At 41.9% G+C, this 21,111-nt stretch overlaps 1 protein-coding gene across 2 annotated transcripts in view; it reads left to right on the top strand.

Moving 5' to 3' along the window:
• SLC23A2 (solute carrier family 23 member 2) overlaps nucleotides 1–21,111 on the top strand; it is a 148,348-nt gene that overhangs the window by 114,666 nt on the left and 12,571 nt on the right. For both annotated transcript variants that reach the window (XM_079944025.1, XM_079944026.1), the window contains 7 exons: nucleotides 3,250–3,338; nucleotides 4,360–4,430; nucleotides 5,379–5,560; nucleotides 14,346–14,466; nucleotides 14,994–15,150; nucleotides 18,697–18,844; nucleotides 19,968–20,073. In XM_079944025.1, the coding sequence (XP_079800151.1) occupies nucleotides 3,250–3,338; nucleotides 4,360–4,430; nucleotides 5,379–5,560; nucleotides 14,346–14,466; nucleotides 14,994–15,150; nucleotides 18,697–18,844; nucleotides 19,968–20,073 (874 nt within the window). The remainder of the gene's footprint in view (nucleotides 1–3,249; nucleotides 3,339–4,359; nucleotides 4,431–5,378; nucleotides 5,561–14,345; nucleotides 14,467–14,993; nucleotides 15,151–18,696; nucleotides 18,845–19,967; nucleotides 20,074–21,111) is intronic.

Genomic DNA, 21,111 nt, shown 5'->3' with positions numbered 1-21,111 from the left:
GAACATAGTACTTTGCACACTCTGAATGGGATATATTCTAAGAAAAAGAAAACACAGAGAAGTCTTAAACTTAGTAGTCTTGTTAGTAGTGACATTGGTATAATTCTGGAACTGTGCTGCTGTGGGCAAGTTTGAGACAATTTAATTATTAAAAGGAATAGTCATGGAAGTATATTATTAAATTGAATAAAAAATGAATCCATGTGTCTATGGTGATATTCAAAAAAAAGGGGGGAGATAAAAATTGGACAAAAAGGGAGCCGAGAACGATTCCTAGAGGAAGTGGTATTTTCTCTGTGCCTTCAATGTTGAATAGAAATGGAGCATTAGCAATGAATTGATGACATAAGAGATGAGCAAAGGCTCAGAGGCAAGAAAGTAGACCGCTTGCCTGGAGTGCAGGCATGTAAAGTGGCCGGTGAGAGACTAGACTGGGGAATGGGTTCAGGTCACCTGGACACCGAGGAGGAAATGAGGCACCTCCAGCAGGGTTTTGAACATAGTAAGAACTTGTTTGGGGCTGGTTAGGTTCTTTTGCTGTCCTGGGGCTAGAGCCTGACATGGGAATGTGTCACTACAAAGGTGACTGTCTGCTCAGGGATTTTTTCTTAATGGCATCCAGCAACACTATTAACTTTAAAAACTTCCATCTGCAAAAATCCATTTTTGGGGTATCTTCACATATTTAAGATACACTTCACATATTTAAGATATACTTAAGGTCGGCAAAATTTTTTCCATAGAGTGATAAGCAGTGAATATTTTAGGCTCTGTGTTCTCTGTTTTGACTATTCAGCTCTACCATTGAAGCATAAAAGCAGGCACAGACAACTCGTGAATGAGTGAGGGTGGCTATGTCCCAGTGAAACTCTACTCAATGAAAACAGTAGTTTGCCAGATTTGTTTCACTGTCCAGTTTGCTAACCTCTTATGTAAAGAAAAGCACAGTTTAATTTGTTTCCTTTCCAGTCATCAGTAGAGAATAAAATAGCAGACAGTCCTGTCTGCTTGCAGAGCCCAGGGATCTGAGGTTTAGGTGATTGTGTGAGTGAAGAGCCCCAGGAATTGACCAGCTTCATGCTGGGGAAGTGCCTGAAAAGCCACTTTATCAGCTGAGAATATCAAGTGCTTTATCATCTTCAAATCTCTTTTTTGGAAAATTGGCTTTGTTGATTTTGATTTAGGGGAGCTCTTGTTTAATGAAGTAGTGTGCTCTCGCTGCAACTTTCCCTAAGAATATTTCAGTCAAGCCACTGATTTATGCTGCCAGTTATGGAGACCACACTTCACTGCTGGGATACTTACTGTAAGCCTGCTGCTTGTCTTTCAGCCAGAACTGCTTGTGGCAGGCAGTGTGCGTAGCTGCAGAGTGAACACATAAGCCGGCATGTGCATCTTTTACCAGGTCATCTTGGGAGACTTTGTCTGGGGCAGCACATGTGAGAATTTTCTGTTAGCACCCACTTTCAAAGGAACCCAGGGGCCTGGTTGTGTGAAAGTGAGTGAGCTCCTTTGCAGCAGTGCTCTCAAGGCCTTTGGTCATGGTGAAAGCCATAAAATGCACTCCCTGAAAGGTGCCCAGGCAACAGGCAGGTTCAAACTGAGACTCATGTCACCGGAAGTGGAGCCCAGAGCCAGTCTTCACTTTCCCACATCCAGTGAGTCACCAATGCAGGGTTGATTGCAGTGGTCCTAAGGATGATTTCTAAATGCAATCCATATTAATCCATATTACATTGCTTGAAACATGAAATGATAGTAAAACAGATGCTGTTTGGACCATTTGAAGTAGCATCCATTCCTGATTAGATGCTGACCTCCCTTTACCCTTTCAGTACATTTCTGAAAAATCGTGCTTAAGGAATTTTTGTAAATCAAGCAGCGTTTTCCTTTTGCTATACATTCCCACTTCAGGGGACCTTCACTCCACTTTTGATGGTACTATGCGCCAGGCCCCTCCAACAGGTAATTTATTAATGGATGGTTGTGGAGGGCATGCCCATGGGAGTGGCCGCTAGCATTGCATCTGGTTTGTACTGTGCAGCCTGCCTCTGTGTCTTAAAGCCAGCATCTCTCAATTGATTTCATTGCAGGATTAAAATGGCCAGGAGAACAAAAGAATCTTAACCCTCATATAGCTCAGAATAGTGTGTACCAGCTCTGGACTTGTAAAGCGGCTACATGTCCTTCAGCCAGAGCCACTGTTTCTCAGTCCAGTTACCGTATCACTCAGGGCAGAATATGCTGCCAGCTCAGAGGAGAGCATGCTGGCTTCCTATCCTGCTGGCCAGGACACTGATTCAAGGCTGCTTAGGAGTATTTAAGAATGATCTGGACATCTAGGAGTTCCTAACCTTGCTAACCAAAGGCTAGTTTCATATTTTACCCGCAAAGTAATGTTAAAGATAGTGATTGAGTTCCCATGTTAGCCCATTATACATCTCTAATAATAAATGACAAAATCTTTTGAATTTGAGTAGTACCAGTGTTCATAAAGTCAATATGAAGTATCTAAAATGTGATTGAATGATGGCATCTGAGGATCTCTGCATTTAGTTTGACATTGGAGGCAGGAAATTTAACAGAGTCTGCAAGCTTTCTGGGTCCTTTAAAAATAAGATTTCGAGCACTTTTGAGTATTTTTTATGATTAAGAAGAATATTGTATCTACTGTTGATTTGTAACTTACAGTTTTCCTTTTCCTCAATAGATAGATAGCTCACGTGATTTTAATGCTTACCCTCAGTGATTTAGGGCAGTTTTTGACTTACAAAATGGAACGACAGGGGGAGATAGATTTTTTTCCATGATAACCAATAAGAATTTGAAAAGGAGGAGAAAGAAGAGGAGGAGGATGGTAAAATAGAAGATGTACACTGATGTTTATTAATAAGGAGCTCACAAGCTCAGCAGGACAGAAACATCCAAATGCCCGCATCCCCCACCCCCAAGGGGAAAGGTGGTGATGGCAGGGGCTGGTGTTGGGGTGCTGGCACTGACCACAGAGCTCCCCCAGGGCCCACCCTGGGGCTGTCTGTGGGGAGAACAGCAGGAGGGGAGGACGGAGAAGCCAGCATCTCTGGCTGTGTGGCCGAGGACATCTTTGCAGACTGGGGCTCTTTCTTCCAGGTGTGCCTGCATTTACTCATGTGCTGTTTGTCTATGGAAAAGACTGTTAAGCTGTCAAATAGTGAACTACCTCGGTAGTTCCTGATGCCGTGATCATGGTTTTGGTCTCGTTTCTTTTAGGTTACCCCTGTTTCAGGCCAGTGCTTTTGCATTTCTGGCCCCTGCTCGAGCCATCCTGTCTTTAGATAAATGGAAATGTAACACCACAGGTAATTGCAGTTATTTCCACATATGTCATTGGGGTCCTTTAATGCAGGTGATAGAAGGGAGGCCTGGGCGTGCTGCCCCCAGCAGTGTTAAATCCTTTCTGGAATCAGGCACAGAACACACAACCAACAAACAGCTTAGAACGCTCCAATCTGTGGATCATGTTTCTGTCTCTCTCTATCCACTTGTTCATCCCTAACCCCAAAGCAAGTAAGGACCAGAAAAGGACCTCATTTCTCTGTGCTAATGAAATTGATAAATATGGGGAAAGAATAGAAAAATATTTGTGCTATTTTTCTGCCTCTTTCTTTCAGTGGATTTTTTTGAACCACCAGTTAAACAACTCTCTTTGCTGCAATAGCATCCCTTCTCTGAAACATCTCTGCTTTTTAAGGATCTGGCTGCTTTGGTTTTCTGCAAATGACTTTCATTCCCCCTCCCATTCTCCTCATAGTGATTGCAAAGATCCTTAAATAACCCAGTAAGGTCAAGAAGAGATCAGATAGGGGATTTGAGGAAATCACATAGACCTGTTGTACTCTCAAAATATTGTTAAATTTTTAGGTTATAGGAGCAAAGTTTTCTAGCCCTCGTTTCCTTCCTTGCTCCTAGGAGTTGCTTTGTGACCACTGATTTGATTTAGGAACAGGAAAAGGGCCTCTGTTTTATCTAGGTTTTTAAAATCTCAATCAGGCAACCTTGCTATTGGGCATGTCAAAGAGCTGCTTGCAAAGGTTGGTCTTTGTATTAGGCTGGGACTAGCAATGTATATCACTAGTTCAGTCAGCTTTTGAGAAGCCGGGAGCGCTTGTTGATGAATAAATTTGGTTAAATTAGCAATGGGGGAATCCACCTCTCAGTATGATATGCCATAGTGTTGTAACTTGAATTTTAGGGATGAGTATTTATACAAATACACTTAGAACAGGGAGGAAATTCTTCTTAAAAAGAGTGAAATGAATATGTCCCGTGAAACATCAGTGTCACTCCAAGAAAAATTTTGTCTTTGTTTTTGTTTTTAAGATGTTTTGGTTGCCAATGGAACAACGGAGCTGTTACATACAGAACACATCTGGTATCCTCGGATACGCGAGGTAAAAGATAAACATTGTCTGCTTATGGCTTCTTTGTGTTTCTACTTATTTTCAGTGTTGGTCGTGACCAGTAAATTGCAGTTGCTCTTTTTCTGTTTCAGGTACTGACATGTTCATTTCTGTTGTTAAAGTAAATGTAGATGGCATCACTGTAAAATAAAGCATGCAGAAATGCTTTGTGTGACCAGACAGTATTGTTTCTTACCCTCTTTTCCATCCTCCTTTCTCCTCCTCTCCTCATGTGTACCCACAGACCTGTCTGCTTACACCCTCCGGCATAACAGCTCCCTTTGGAAGGAGCCACAGAGTCGATAGGTTGCAAAACTATTTATTCTGGCCTCAGTGTTTGCCTGTATTGGTGGAAGGAATTAAAAACACTTGTCTTCTTCAGTGTACTTGAATAGAACAGGGCGTAGGAGTCCTTAGGTATGAAGAACAGCTGACAGTTTATCCGGATTTTCCAAAACCTATAAGATCATTCACCATTAGTTCAGAATTAACACAGATATGGCCATTCTGCACAGTAGAAACATTCCTTTAGAATTTTTGTCAATAACACTATCTTCTGAATGTCCTGCAGCGACTTACTTTTTAAAGTCAAGAATCTTTGTACTGCATTGTTCCTCTGAGGCTGGTTATGAATGTTGTGTCTTAAATGAGAATTATAAATTATGTCTGTCTCAATCAGTGAGAATAGGCAAGCTGACTTCGTGTCCAGTGCCCATTTCTGTAATACTCTTACATTAGTCAGGTTATACTTAAGTTTGCTAGATCCCAGTAACCCCCACTGGTTTCTTTTGGGGTTTGCCAGGAATTTTCCAGCTATGTTATGCCTGTTATATAATAACTTGGTGTCTTACAGAATTCTCAGTTGTCGTTGCAGGTGACATTTAGAGTGTGTGATGTATAAGCAACTTGCTCTTACGTCTGTGTCCTCTCTTGCTTCAGATCCAGGGAGCCATCATCATGTCCTCATTGATAGAAGTGGTTATAGGCCTCCTAGGCCTGCCTGGGGCTCTGCTGAAATACATCGGACCCCTGACCATCACACCCACGGTGGCCCTCATTGGCCTCTCTGGTTTCCAGGCGGCAGGAGAGAGAGCAGGGAAGCACTGGGGCATCGCCATGCTGTAAGTGTTCCAAGACCACTCAAAAGTGAACAGTAAAAATCTCCCCTCTTCCCAACACTGAGGGACAGCCTCTTTGAATGTTTTTAACATTTATATGAACTTCAGGAGACACTTAAATTAAGATTAGTCTGGTAGTTTAAACTTTATTTGCTTCATGCCAGGGAATTATTGAAGTAACATGCAGCCAAGGTATTCCAAAGACAGATTTGGCAGTGATGTGTAGAGGGAGGGTTGTAAGGTTTTAAACTTTGGGATGGGAGTAAGATGGTGACACCATTAACTCTTGACTTTTGTGGTCATGCCAAGTCTCATACACATGAGCTGGAATACCAAGAAGCTGAATCCTTTAGATGAGACTCAAAAATACTTCCAGACTGGCAGGAGACAGAGATGCTGCAGGAGGTGTGTTGACATCAAAGGTGATTTGGCTCCTCGGCCAGATAGCTCTGCACATCTGTCAGGAAGCTGTTACTCCTTCCAGAGTCCTGCTAGTCAGTGCCAGTCCTTTTGCACAGTACTTGAAGTTGATTAAAGATGTCACTTACCCCTTTTTAAGTAATGTCAGTAAAGACATCCAGGACTTTATAAGATTATTAGAGCCACAGAATTCTATATACCACAGATAGAACCCACATCTGTGTGTATCTGTAGAGCATATGTAAGAGTTGACCATATCATAGGGAAATGGTTCCAAGACTAGAATTTTACCGATCAGTAAAATTGCTTAAAAAATTTAATAACAATACAAGAGGATTTCTAATTGTTTTTGTTTTGCTTTGTAAAATGTTCTGTAATTATTAAATAACAAGCAGTACTTGTTGAGCCTGTGCATCAGTGTTATATACCACTGGTTGTATATATTATAAATTAAGATAGGTACCAGTGTTATCCCTGTTTAACAGCTAAAGAAATCGAGGGACAAAGATGCGGAGTTAGTTGCCTAGAGTCACACAGCTAGTAAGTGACCACGATGGTTTTCAAAACCCAAATAGTCTGACTAGAACTTAACCCATAACACTTAATTCTGCCTCTCTGTGTTAGAACATGGTTTACAAATAAAGTGGATCCTTGCATAATTGTAATCCATGTATCATTATAAATTAAGGTATAGGAAAATATCCAGTGTTGCTCTTAATTTTCTCATTTCACCAAAGGTTGTCAATATTTCCATACCAGGATGGGTGAGTATAAGGCACATAAGAATGTTCACTCAGTGAAATGCAGTAAGTTCCAAAAAGGAGAAATTGTATTTACCATCACGCAGTAAACTTTAGGAACCAATAATAAAAGAGTGAACAAAACCCCCAAACGACTTAGAAGCAAAAGAACACCATTGTAAATAACTCAGAGAGGAACTCAAAATTTCACAATTGCTGACAATTTAGCAAATGACGACGATAACAGCACTGGTCACACAGAGCAGTCAGTTGTTCTCAAGAAAAGTCAAATAAAAATGAAGTACATGAAGAGCTTATCTCCAGAAACTAGAAAAACATGATAAAAAATGAACACAGTGAAAGTGGGGGAAAGAATTAGTAAAGATACAAAAAACATGAAACAAATAGAAGTGATACATCCCAAAGGTGGTTCTTTGGAGAATGGCAAACATATACTATAGATAGGCTTCTGGCAGGGCTAATTAAGGTGAGAAAGGAATGCACGCACAAAGGGAGGGATAAAACTGCAGCTCCAGGGAAGATGTGTTGAATCTGCGTTCCTGCCCCGAAACTTAAAAAAAAGAATAATAGAATAGGTGGTTTCCCAGCTGTTTCATTTGATAAATAATCAAAATTGACTCCTTCTCCCCCTGACATCTGGATATTAGGGCTCCTCAGAACTTGGTCCTGGGCCTCCTCCTGTCCACATGCTCTTCCCCTGGGACATCTCATCCAGTTAGTGGCATCAACAGACATGCATTATGCTGGTGGCTTCCACAGGAACCTGAAGCCCAGGTCTCTGAACTCAGACTTACAGATCGAACCCCTGACTTGCCCTCTCCATTTGCTGTTACACAAGACATTTCAAACTTCAAAGGAAGAAAGCTCCAAACTTTTCATTCCCTCCTTGCCCCCAAACCAGTTCCTTCTGTCGTCCTCTCAGTGGCACAGCCACACACCCAGGTGCTTAAGCCAGAAGTCCTGCAGTCATCCTTCTTTCTTCACTTTTCCTCATTCCCCACGTACAGCCCATCATTCTGTCCTACCTCCAGAACAAACAAATCCCCAGTCTATCCTCTGGACTGTCGTTGCCACCACTCCCAGCCATCACTTCCAAACTGGTCTCCAGCTCCTTTTTTGTTCCCTTCCTGTCCATTCTCAGTCCTGTAAAATGCTTGGCCATTATGTCTTCAAGGCCACCTCTTCTGTCTCCTCCTTTTGCTGGAATTCTAGAAGCTTTTAGGTCTTGTCATCACGATGTCGGAAACCTCACATGCTGCCCCTTGGTGGTCTGTTTACATCTCGGGCTTGGCACTCCTGGCCTCTTCTCTTTGGAATCTCAGGTGTTCATGGGAAATGATCTTGAATTACTTCAAAGATGCCCTCCTCCCCTCCATCCCTGCTTGTCTCTCTCTTTCTGGAACTTCTAGAATGTTGGTCCTCCCAAAGTCGTCCTCTTAACTTTCCTCTCCTGTCTTCCATCTCTTCATCTTTTTTCTGTATTCATAGGAATTTTCCTCAGCTTTATGACTCCTTCCATTGAGGTTTTTATTTCTGCTCTCCTGTTTTTTAGTTTCCAGAGCTCTTCTTTTGTGCTTGGGATATCAGCTGTATGAGGGCAGTCACCATGGCACCGACAGCACCTGGTTCACCATCTGTCCCAGGGCAGGCGTTCAGTGAGAACATTGTGAATAAGTGAAGGGGGAGGGTCGGGAGGTGTGAGCACACCCTTGACCATGGGAAGAAAAGTCAAGATGTTGTGGAAGGACTTTAATTCCTAAAGGATGTGCTCCATTGATTAGACAGTGAGTGTATTACATCTTCAAGGAACAGAGAATTCCTGCACTGTTTAAACTGTTCCTGGAGCTTTGAAAAAGAAGGGAAACTTCACAGTTCTATCCTAATGGCAAATCCTGACAGAGCTAATGCAAAAGGGAGATCCTGGACCAACTTTTTCCTTCCTGGGGTTGTGTAAAACCCTGAGCAAATATATTCAGGTAGTAGCATCTAAAGCTCAGCATTTTTGTCTACTGTAAGGCTCCGTGCAATCTCTAAGATGTAAGTGTATAGAAAACTTTCAGAAAAGAGCCTTAGTAGACAGCTCTGCACATACTTAATTTTTGAAGTGCTACATCTATAAACATAATCTGAAAAGAATGTTCCTTGGAACATGGTTTGGGAAAACGCCGCTATAGATAATATAATAAAAGGGCAATGTATTTATCATTTCAGGAACTCAAGGATGATTAAATATTAGAAAATTTATTAATAAAATTCATTATAGGTCTCTGGTGGGTTTTATTAATAAAAATCATGATGACAAATTTTTAAAAATTGATCAAGTTCAACCTGTATCCCTACTGCAAACTGTTAGCAGTGATAAATAAGATTCTTAAATGCCCCATACATTAATGGTGAAAGACTTAAATTAGGCCTGCCTATTGAAATCAGAAACTGAGATAAGCATGTTTATTATCAGTATCATTTAGAGTTGTTCTGGATGTGTAGCCAATGCGTAAGACAAGAAAATAAAATAATATGGATCAATACAGAGAAAGTCAGGGAGAAGGAAATGATGACTTGCCCTTAACAATAATTAAAACACATTCCAGAATTTAATAACAACACTGTGACCTGAGACAGGGTGGACATTGGTAGAGCAGAATAGGAAGGCTAGAAACATAACCAATAAAAAAACTAATATTTAGTATATGATGGCAGGTCATATTCAAAATCAGTGAGGAATGGGAGAACTGTGTAGGAAGATAATTATTTGGAAAAAAGCTAGATTTCTGGTTTATATCAGAAATACATTTCAATTACTTACATACAGAAAATAAAACCATGAAAATGCTACAAGGAAACCTACATAAGTGTTTAATCATAAAAAAACAGGTTAGATAAAGCAGATATGGAAAGAGGAAGATTGATTTTACTACTGATGAATTTAAAACTCATATCAAAAACCAATGAAACTAAATTTTAAATGAATCTGGGAATATATAACAAACTCCACAAGAAAGGCTAATGTTCCCAATTCATAGAGTTTCACCAATTAATTTAAAGGAGAGAGAGTCCTGGTGGAGTAGTGAATGAAGGGTATTGTACGAACAACCACTTAACAGAAAAAAAGAAATACAAATAAACCAATTAGTGTTTAAAAAGGGTTGCCCTCCCTGGTTATCAAATTGCATATTCATATGGAACGTTTTAGCAGTGGGGGTATTGGTGCTGGGTCAACATGGGCTCCTGAGTCAGCCGATAGATGTGGCATTTAGAGACAGACTCTCAGGGAAGAGGAAATGTGGTGAACCAGTACCTGCCGTTTCTAACATGATGCATAAGTCCCATGTTTTTCCTGAGAATATTTATTTTCTGTTTAGAAATAGGCAGGCCTAATTTAAGTCTTTCACCATTAATGTGAGTCTGTGAGTCTGTTCTATTTTATAGATAAATTCATTTGTGTCATATTTTAGATTCCACATATAAGTGATATCATATGGTATTTGTCTTTCTCCTTCTGACTTACTTCACTTAGTATGATAATCTCTAGGTCCATCCATGTTGCTGCGAATGGCATTATTTCATTCTTTTTTATGGCTAAGTAGTATTCCATTGCATATATGTACCACATCTTTTTTTTTTAAGTGTATGTGTTTTTTTTTAATTGAAGTATAGTTCATTTACAATATCGTGTTAGTTTCTGTACCACATCTTCTTTATCTATTCATCTATCTATGGACACTTAAGTTATTTCCATGTCTTGGCTATTGTAAATAGTGCTGCAGTGAACATTGGGGTGCATGTATCTTTTTGAATTAGAGTTTTCTCCAGATATATCCCCAAGAGTGGGATTGCAGGGTCATATGGCAACTCTGTTTTTAGTTTTCTGAGGAACCTCCATAGTGGCTGCGCCAATTTGCATTCCCACCAGCAGTGCAGGAGGGCTCCCTTTTCTCCACACCCTCTCCAGCATTCGTTTTTTATAGACTTTTTAATGATGGTCATTCTTTTTTTAAAAGATTAATTAATTAATTATTTTTGTCTGCATTAGGTCTTCGTTGCTACGCATGGGCTTTCTCTAGTTGTGGTGAGCAGGGGCTTCTCTTGTTGCGGAGCATGGAGTCTAGGCGCTCAGGCTTCAGTAGTTGCAGCACACGGGCTCAGTAGTTGTGGCACACGGGCTTAGTTGCTCCGTGGCACACGGGCTTAGTTGTTCCATGGCATGTGGGATCTTCCCAGACCAGGGCTCAAACCCATGTCCCCTGCATTGGCAGGCAGATTCTTAACCACTGCAAATGATGGCCATTCTGACCAGTGTGAGGTGATACCTCATTGTAGTTTTGATTTGCATTTCTTTAATAATTAGTGATGTTGAGCATCTTTTCATGTGCCTGTTGGCCATCTGTGTGTCTTCTTTGGAGAAATGTCTATTTAGGTCTTCTGCCCATTTTTCAATTGGGTTGTTTGGTTTTTTGTTATTGAGTTGTATGAGCTGTTTGTATATTTTGGAAATTAAGCCCTTGTTGGTCACATTAGCAGATGGACATTGGTCTCTGTGTGGGATTGTAAATTCACCCAACCTTTCTGTATATATTTAGCAGTTTGTATCAAACACTTTTTAATAAGGTGTTCACTGTTTGACAGATCTGTTCTAGTCCTAGGAACTTGTCATAAGGAGACATTCAGACTGGTACCAGAGAAGGATGATTCATTGCAGTTGTTTCTGTTGCTCCCAATGTCGTACCTTAGGGGACATGTTTAAATAAGATGTGGTACATCCAGTAGATGGAATGCTTAGCAGCCACTAAGGTGCTGATGCAGGTTGCCACCTCTTGAGGTGAGGGTGTTAACTGAGGCTGCAAGCTAGTTGGGAAGCAGCATGTAAAGTATGATTCGAGTTTGGTCCAAATGATGACCTGTTTGTGCTCTAGGGGCAAGGATGACATCAGATAGTCCTGTCTCCCTCTCTAATCCTGGTGCCTGGGACCCGATGACATGCTCTAAAACAGGCGTCCTCAACTCCCAGGCCGCGGACCAGTACTGGTCCGCAGTCTGTTAGGTACCGGGCCGCACAGCAGGAGGTGAGTGGCGGGCGAGTGAGCGAAGCTTCACCTGCCGCTCCCCATTGCTCACATGACCACCTGAACCATCTACCCCCCATCCCACCCCCGTCTGTGGAAAAATTGTCTTCCACAAAACCGGTCCCCGGTGCCAAAAAGGTTGGGAACCGCTGCTCTAAAAAGCCCTGGGAATTGATAGACCAGAATGCTGCATGCTTATCGCCCAATGTGAGATGATGAGTAGTCTTCAAGATTTTTTCTCTTTTTGCTTATCAGCCTTTTATAATTTTTCTACATCTTAGTATGCATTGCTTGCATAATATAGGTAAGGTTAAAACAAAGGCAGACATCTATAACACACGCCTACACACACACACGCATATATACACACATCCCTACACACACACACACACACACACTCCTAACCACAACACACACACCCATATACACACACCCCTACACAAACACACACCCCCTACACACACACACTCCTAACCGCAGAACACACACCCATATACACACACCCCTACATACACATATACACTCCTAACCACAACACACACCCCCATATACACACACCCCTACACACACACACACACACACACACACACACACACCCTACACACACACACACACACACACACTCCTAAAAAAAACAAAAAAAAACAAAGGTAGACAAACAAACAAAATGTAACGAGATGGAAAACACCTGATGTGGTGGACAAGAACCCTGGCCTGAGGATCCGGGCTCGGATCCTGTCCCTTATGTGCTAGGCCAAGTCTTATGAACTCAGACACATCACCCACTGCTGAGCCTCTGCTTCTGCCTCTCTGCAGTGGGGCTGCCTGCCCTACCTGCCCCACAAGTGTATTTGAGGATAAAAATAGAAGAGTAGTGTTCACCTGCCCAGTTCACTTACTCAATTTCAGTTGCCATATTTGAGCCTGAGATCTGGGTGACCTTCCTTGTATTCTGTTATGTGTTTCCTTTCCATTTTTAAACGTGCTTTGAAAAGTGAACACCATAATGCAGGTGTAACTGTCAGGTGGGATGTTGTCTGCAATAATTATAACAGTAATAATAGATACCAGGCTTTTTTGGATTTTAGTATATACTTTGGAAGGAAACCAATAACTTTTTTAAGACATGAAAATTTTACGTTGGTCTAAGTTTAAAATACACCTGTTTTAGTATCCCTCATTATCATATTGGTTTTTGTTAAACTTCACCTTCCTGGGGGAGTTGGAATAACTTGGGCACCATTTATGTTTTCATCCTTGAACTGGTACTGGTCTGATGACTTTGTGGTGGTACCAGGTCAGCAAAGTGCCTGCATAGGTGGGGAGATGGTAGAGTGGTGGCTGGCTGCAGTCAACACCTCAGGTGGAATGTGACCATGAAGCTGCAGTTGACCAGCTCTTAATGAAACTGATAATTCCATCTCACCAATTAGAATTGCGCCCAGGAACACTTAAGCTTAACTTTGACTGAGAATCAACTCTTCCTGCCAACTCCACCTCAGGTTGTAAGGGAAAGAATGAGTCCCTATGGGTGATGAGACATATTGTTGTATTCCTTCATCATTTCAGCGGTGGGAAGCCATCCCACACCTGCCACACATGGGGCACCAGACAGATGAGGTTGTGTTGGGTCCTGCTGCAGGGGGGTGACCAGCCGACCTGCCTCCTGCAGCATTCAGTGTACCTGGGTCAAGAGTGTGGAACTCGGTAGAGAGAAACTGTTGAGTCAACCCAGGCATTCCTGCCTTCACAAACAGTGCGGCAAGGTAGTTCAGAACCCAGGCTGTAGAGCTAGACCTCTGGCCCACGTAGCTGTATGATCTTGGACTGCTGGCTTTGTTTCTCTGTAAAGTGGATGGTTATAGAAGCCGCCGTAGAAGGCTGGGATGATGGGCAGGAAGACCTATGTGTAATGTCTGACACAGAAACCTCTCAGGAATATTATTATTAATATTGAATTCTACTGTATATAGCTTTCTTAAATATTGAAGTTTTACTTTTTGCTTTTTAAAAGTAATTTATGTTCCTTACAAGTAAATCAGAAAATACAGAAAAGTGGGGGAAAAAAGGTCACAAATCACATTGCCACCTGAAGCCAATCCTTGTGAGCATTTTGGATCCTGTCCTTCTTACCTGTTTGTATGCATGCATGTGTGTGTGTACATGCACTCTTGTGTGGTAGCTGCTTTTTAGTTAATTTATAGTTGTAATTATACTGTGCAGTATGTTGTATCTGGCATCTTGTTTTTTTCCCTTACATAGTGTGAGATTTTCCTATCAGTGTGTACATTCTTTGGGTTTTCTTATTCTATTAAGGAATATTTAGCGAAAGCATTTACATGACAATTTCATTTCCATATCTAGAAATGTTAAGATCTAAAAATCATTTCCAAAAAATATGATTTCCCAAATGATAGAGGACGAGCAGCTTTGTAGAGAAATGAGTTGAACACGTGTGGTCAATTTTGCCATTGAAGATTTGAGTATTATTTTTAACACAGATATAACAGCCTTTAACCTAGATCATTTTCTTTCTCTCCTCAGGACAATTTTCCTAGTATTACTGTTTTCTCAATATGCCAGAAATGTTAAATTTCCTCTCCCAATTTACAAATCCAAGAAAGGATGGACTGCATACAAGTTACAGCTTTTCAAAATGTTCCCTGTGAGTAGTCACCTTTTTTTTTTTTTTTTTTTTTTGGCAATATTGCCTTTGGTTCATATGTAAAATGTTTATATGAGAAGAGGGGTTTTAAGCAGGTCATCCTGGGGGGACCATGTCTGTGTGATGATATCAGGGTACTAATGACCATCCAAATCACCATGGACCTAAAATTTAAAAGCAGTGGAAGTTTCCAATGCTGGAGTCCTTTTAGCAGTATGTGAGAGGACATTGATTGTCCTTGGAATTGAGGGAGGTCTGACTCCATGTGGCCTTTTCAGGCCCATTATCCATTATTCTTATTTTACTAGCCAGATTCGGACTAAATCACTTCACTACATAAAATTGCTCTCTCTAAATGTGATTCCATTCAAGGAATAGTTTCTAAGCAGATCCTTTATGTATTTTTTCTGCAAAGTACTGATGATGATGGGCTCTGGGGTATGATATTCCGACTGCAGGAAGGCGTCTTTTGCCAACAACCACCACTTCTGTTGGCCTGACAGAGCTTTTTCCTTTGACCACTTCAGATCATCCTGGCCATCCTTGTGTCCTGGCTGCTCTGCTTCATCTTCACAGTAACAGATGTCTTCCCTCCTGATAGCGCGAAGTACGGCTTCTACGCTCGAACTGATGCCAGGCAGGGTGTGCTTCTGGTAGCCCCGTGGTTTAAGGTCCCATACCCATGTAAGTATTCTGGTGGCCAAGAGGGGTCAGGAGCCCACAAGGGCCCAACCTAGAGGAGTTGGAAGTTGGCAGGAGGCTCTTCAACACGAAAGGCCTTCTTTGTCCCAGAGCATGCCCTGGAAGTCTTACCATTCTGGCCCTTAGAGGATTAGACCGCAGAAAAGGGAGGCAGGAGGCTTTGTCCCCAGAGGGCCATAATTAACACACAGAGACTAACCAGCTCCCTTCTCAGGTATACTGGTTGTTTCTTTTGGTTCCACTAAGGGAAAATCCCAGACATAAAGGTGTCTCTTGCCAGATTTGATCTCTGGTGGCCAGGATTTGAGGGCAGCTGCTTAGAAAGGCAAGTACAGAGCTGCACAGTACCCAAGCCACTGAAATGAACAGACTTGAGTGGGAGGGGCCTGAAGATTAGCAGATGGCTCAAGCATGATGGAGTTTGTATAATCTTTTAATGGGTAGCTATAATTATTTTTTAATTTGGTCACAGCTGTCAGGTAAACTAATATTCATTCACAAATGGATGGACGATGGATCTTACGTTATAATTTCAGTGTTGGGTAACTCTTGGCCAGGTGGCAGGGATGTACAATCCCCATCTGTGAGGTATCACTTGGATTCATGTGTAGCGTTTTCTAGACCCCAGCCCCGAAAGTGATTGGTGTGAACCCAGTGATGATTGCATGCTTGTTGTTGTATTGTAAAGAGTCTGTTCCTGGCATTTAAGGTTTTTATTAGAATGGAAACCTGAACTTAGTTGGGTTGTGCCAATTTATGCCCCTGTCCAGCAGTTACATTTTCATATTTTATGACAAGGAGGAAAAGCCAAGGATATTAAGACTGGGTTAGAGATAACTGTTCTAAGGACTTCCCTGGAGGTCCAGTGGCTGGGGCTCTTGTGCTTCCATTGCAGGGGGCACGGGTTCAATTCCTGGTCAGGGAACTAAGATCCCACATGCCATGACATGGCCGAAAAAAAAGAAAAGATAACTGTTCTAAGCATGTTAAATGATAAGGATGCTGGCAGTTGTTCCTTCTGGTCTTGACACATTTACAAACACTGTAAAAAGCTTAGTCTTTCTAAAAAACATTCTCATCAGATTATATGGTATAAGTATGTATTTATGTATACACAAATTCATCCCCCCATTCCCCCCCAGTACATGGTTCATAAACATACATGTAATCTGAGATAAAGTGAGTTTAAAAGTCGATTGGTGAGGGAGTCAGGGGAGGCATGGGAGGGCAGGTAGGAGGAAGCCCCCACGGCACATGCGGGGTGGTCCTCGCTGCCTGTGCATGTGGCTCCCAAGATGAGCACAAATAGAAACACAGAGTGGGGTGTCCAGGAGAACCAGCTGTGCGTGTGTTGAAAGACCAGAGAGATTTTGCTCAGGTACCATGGGGCCCATGCACAAGGAGGCATAACTGAGTTGGACAGGACCTTAATGTCATGACAGCAGAGAGTGCTGTCTGGCTCCTCTTGACAACAGCCCTTGACTGCCACCAGCTTCTCTATTGCCAGAGCTCCCCTAGATAAAGAGCTACTTCCAGAGCCAGAGGATGTAGTCTTATGTACTCTCTAATGATTTGGCTTAATCCAGAGACAAGTTTTCATATATCTAGAGCAGTGGTTCTTAGTCTTTAATATGCTAAGAATTACCTGGATTAGTTGTTAAAATACAGATTTCTGGTCCAAAACGTCAACGGTGCCGAGTTGAGAAACCTGCTATAAAGTAACAAAATAAATTAAAGCTTCTAGATAAGAGGAAAGATGAAATAACAGAATTAAATAGAAGGCTGGAAGCCAGCAGGTTTAAAATTTAAATAAATAATCTGAAGGAAAAGGGATCAAAAATTAAGATTACAAATTTTAAATGTTGAAGAAAATGGAATAAATATTTTTAAAATAAGGACTTCAGGCAAAGGGGAAAAAAATAAGAAAGCAGTAAAAAAGTAAAAAGACAGAAAATAAAAGGCAATTTCTGAAAAATAATAAATGGCAAAATGAAACAAAAATCCAACCCCCAAAATCAAGATACTAAAATGAAACCACAGTGCTACATCAGCAAAGGTAACCATATAAAAGGTTATCTAGAAAACACAAAATATTGCTTGATAAAGAAATCATCTTCATGAGAAGAATCCATTCCAAACCAATCCAGAGACAAGATGTTGACCAAGCCAGTTGCTGGTGGGTCTGCACCTTGAACCCCTGACCACAGGCTGCCTCTGCACCCCCTGGTCAGCTCCCACAGGGTAAAGTGAGCTCCAGGCAGGAAAAGTTCTGTCTACACATATACTCCAGGCATATTCTGCACATCTTACTTTACATGTCATCTTTTTCTTCCCAAACTTGTGGTTGCTCCCATTACCTATGAGACAGAGACCAAACCCCTCCAGGGGACTGGTCAAGGCCTTCCAAACCTACCTGCCCCATGCTGCACACCCTCCTCTGCTGAGCACTAGCCTATTCCTGCCCAGCTGCATCCATCCACTGATGCTCAGGCTGCTGCCTACCCAGAACACCCTCTCCACCTGTCTCCTGCTCTCCAGGCCCTTCTTGGATAGGGACTGTGCTACTTCCTGACTTCGTAACTGGTACTCATTGTGACCTGGTTTGGATTGCCTTCATTTGAAGTCTAATCATTGCACTGGTTCCAAGATCTTTTAGTGTTCTGATCCCTCAGTACACTGTTGGCCCCTGCACAAGATAACATTTTATACATTTCTTTTTTCACTGTCCTTTCTATTTAGTAGCTCTATTATAACTAATGGTTCAGGGAAAGAAGGTCTAGGTACTTTACAAAGAAGTCTATTCATTCTAACAGTGAAGGTTCCTCATGCTATTTTTATTAAATAAGATCAATGGTTTTTGGTATCCAAATAGATATACTTTTAAAGAAAAAAAAAACCCTACTAAAAATTAAATCTGGATAGGATACTCAAAATGAAGCTACCTGGGGACTTTGCTTTGCTTTCTTAAAGGAAACTCTTTAATTTTCCATAACATGGTTTACTTAAAAAAAAAAAAAGTGCTGGAATTATACTAGAGAAGGGTTATCTATACTTTGTGCCATGCTTTACTGTTGGGATTTAAATTTAGCTGGTGATTTTTCATTTGACGCCACCCCCTGGGCAGGAGCACTATTTTGTATCATGCTTGCACAGCAGGGCTAAAAATCCTCTTCATACAAATTCCTATGCCAACAAAGCAGGCTGTGTTGAACTGTAATTTAACAGACACTGAGTGTGGCTTGGAAGCAAGAAGAGAAGCACCCACCTCTTCCAGCCAAACAATTTCTTCTTTTAAATAAAGCAGATCAATCCTGGTTATGGTTGTCTTCATCCAACTCAGAAACTGTTCCCAGGCATATAGTGCACTAGATGACCTAGGTGTAAAAATAAATAGTTTCCATGAGCTTCAAAAATCTGAGTGGATCTTGTAGAGTCCTCTAACATACTGAAGGACTCAACGTCCTGAAAACTTTTGCCTGCCTCTCTAAGAAAGTTCATGAGGCTTTCATGCTTGTTTTCCTTCCTTAGTTCAATGGGGACTGCCCACCATCTCTGCGGCTGGTGTCATCGGCATGCTCAGTGCGGTCGTTGCCAGTATTATCGAGTCTATCGGGGACTACTACGCCTGTGCAAGGCTGTCCTGTGCCCCACCGCCCCCCATCCATGCAATAAACAGGTGCGTTCCTGAGAAAAAACGAGCTCTTCATCGGGCCCAGCGCCTCATACTTTGCTCTTTGGTTTGGATAACCAAGAGTTTCAACATGAAGTAGCCAAGCACCAGGGCTCTTTATTGGCTGTTTGTTTTGGACAAGTCACTGCCCCCATTTTGCCCTGATTTTCCTCATCCATAATATGGAGCAGAATTCCCACCCTTCTTCCTCATGGTAACAGTTGTATAAGACATTCTCTGTGAGATCACTCCAGACCTTAAACTCACCAAAACAAGTACCAGATACTGCCATTGTTCTGTGCTTGGTTTGGGTCATGGATGTATTGTCCCCTTTGATTTCTTGTTTTCCCAGCTGTTCTATTCACAGTTACAATTCATATATAGAGAGATAGCAGCAGGAATAAATGAAGTCTGTAGAATCTAGAGGTTTATGAGCTGTGGGGTTTATATTCTCGGCACATCTGGTCTTTAGTTTCTGGATGCTGGGGGCAAATTGGGCCCTATGGAAGCTGCAGAGAAGAGAAAATAGCCCAGATCATTCCGCCTTTCCCAGCCAGCTGCCGCCCTTCCAGAAGGGATTGTGTGTGATGAGATCCAAAGGGCTGGTGTCTTAGCACCTCTTGCATTGGTTCTGTTGGGGTTTAGAGTCCTGGTTTTTCTGTTTTTCTCTAATGGAGTTATTGCATATGAGTAAATTACTTATATACTGATTCTTTTAAAAGTTCTAATGTTTACAAAATTACAAAGCATTTCCTTTCTGATAAAACTATATAGTAATAGGAAAGGAATCAAATCAATGGATGACCCATGTTTGTCTTAGATTCCAACAAATGACTTTATATTTCTGGCTAAAATCTTTTAATTTGGAATAATTTTTAAACATTTGTGTCTGATGTGTGGTTCAGAGATGTACTTCTCAACGTTGAATGAGCATGGAGAATACTGTTAAAATGCAGGTCTTCAGATCTGGGATGGGGCCTGAGAGTCTGCATTGCTAACCCCTCCTGGAGAGTGTGGAGGCTTCAGTTCTGTGGACCCTGCCTTTGGGTCACAACCATTTAGAGTGTATTTCAGAGTATTTCTCCCATGGAATGAATGTTTTTCTTTCCCCCATTCCTTTACGTTTTAGGGGGATTTTCGTGGAGGGTCTCTCCTGTGTTCTCGATGGCATATTTGGTACTGGGAATGGCTCTACTTCATCCAGTCCCAACATTGGAGTTTTGGGAATTACTAAGGTACAAATATTTTTCTAATTAAATGGTTGGGCCTCTAAATGTTGATCCATTTCATTGATTGGTCTGGCCACTGTGAGTTCCAAAAGGATGGCCTCCAATTCCGAGATCATCTTCTTCCCCATCTCTTATTTTTTCATTGATGGGTTTATGGAACGCTGATAGAGGTCTCTTTCGCCTTGACTGACCTGGGTAGGCAGGCACTCTGGTGCTATTCCTTCATACATTCCACAAATTTTTATTAAGCACTGACCCTTTGCTAGGCTACTGTTCTAGGCACTTGGGATACATCAGTGAATAAAAAAGAGAAATATCTCCATCGTCTGTGGAGTTTAGATTCTAGCAGAGGAAGACAAGCAATAAATAGTAAGCATAATAAGTATGACAGAAATATGGGGCAGGGTGGGGGATCAGGAGGGTAAGTGTTAAATCGGGTAGTCAGGCTAAGCCTCGTTGAGAAGATGACTTTGAGCAAAGACCTGATGGAGCTGAAGGAGGGAATTGTGCAGGTACCTGGGGAGGGGCATTCATTCCGGCAGGGCAACCGCCAGTGCAAAGCCTATCATAGGAGCAGGCTGGCACTCTGCAGATCAGCAAGGAGGCTAGTGGGGCAGGAAGCAGAGAGGGAAGTGGGAGTGGGCCTGGTAAGAGCAGATAAGGTTCTTGGGGTAGCTGAGGGCCAGGTCCTGCAGCCCTACAGGCTGCCAGGGGCCGCGTGGAAGAGGGGGCCGCAGGGTGTGACTTGATGTGATTTTTTTTTTTTTTTTTAAGAATCACTATGACTGCCATGATGAAAGAAGAACATGGTGGGCGGGAGAGAGGGTAGAAACAGGAGACCAGTTAGGAGATGGCACTAGTTCTAGATGACAAATTATATTACTCATTACAAATAAATCAATCTTACAGTAACACAGTTTTCAAACTGCAGCAGCATCATTCTCTTTCAGATGAAATCGGTTGTGGAGTTAAGTGGCAGCACAAGCCACAGCAAGTCACTCAGATTGAAGCAGTGCCTGGGTCTGAAGTCCTCCCCACTCGTCT

Source organism: Stenella coeruleoalba (genome assembly GCF_951394435.1).
Source record: "Stenella coeruleoalba genome assembly, chromosome: 15".
Taxonomy (NCBI): Eukaryota; Metazoa; Chordata; class Mammalia; order Artiodactyla; family Delphinidae; genus Stenella; species Stenella coeruleoalba.
This window is presented reverse-complemented; position numbering and strand designations above follow the sequence as displayed.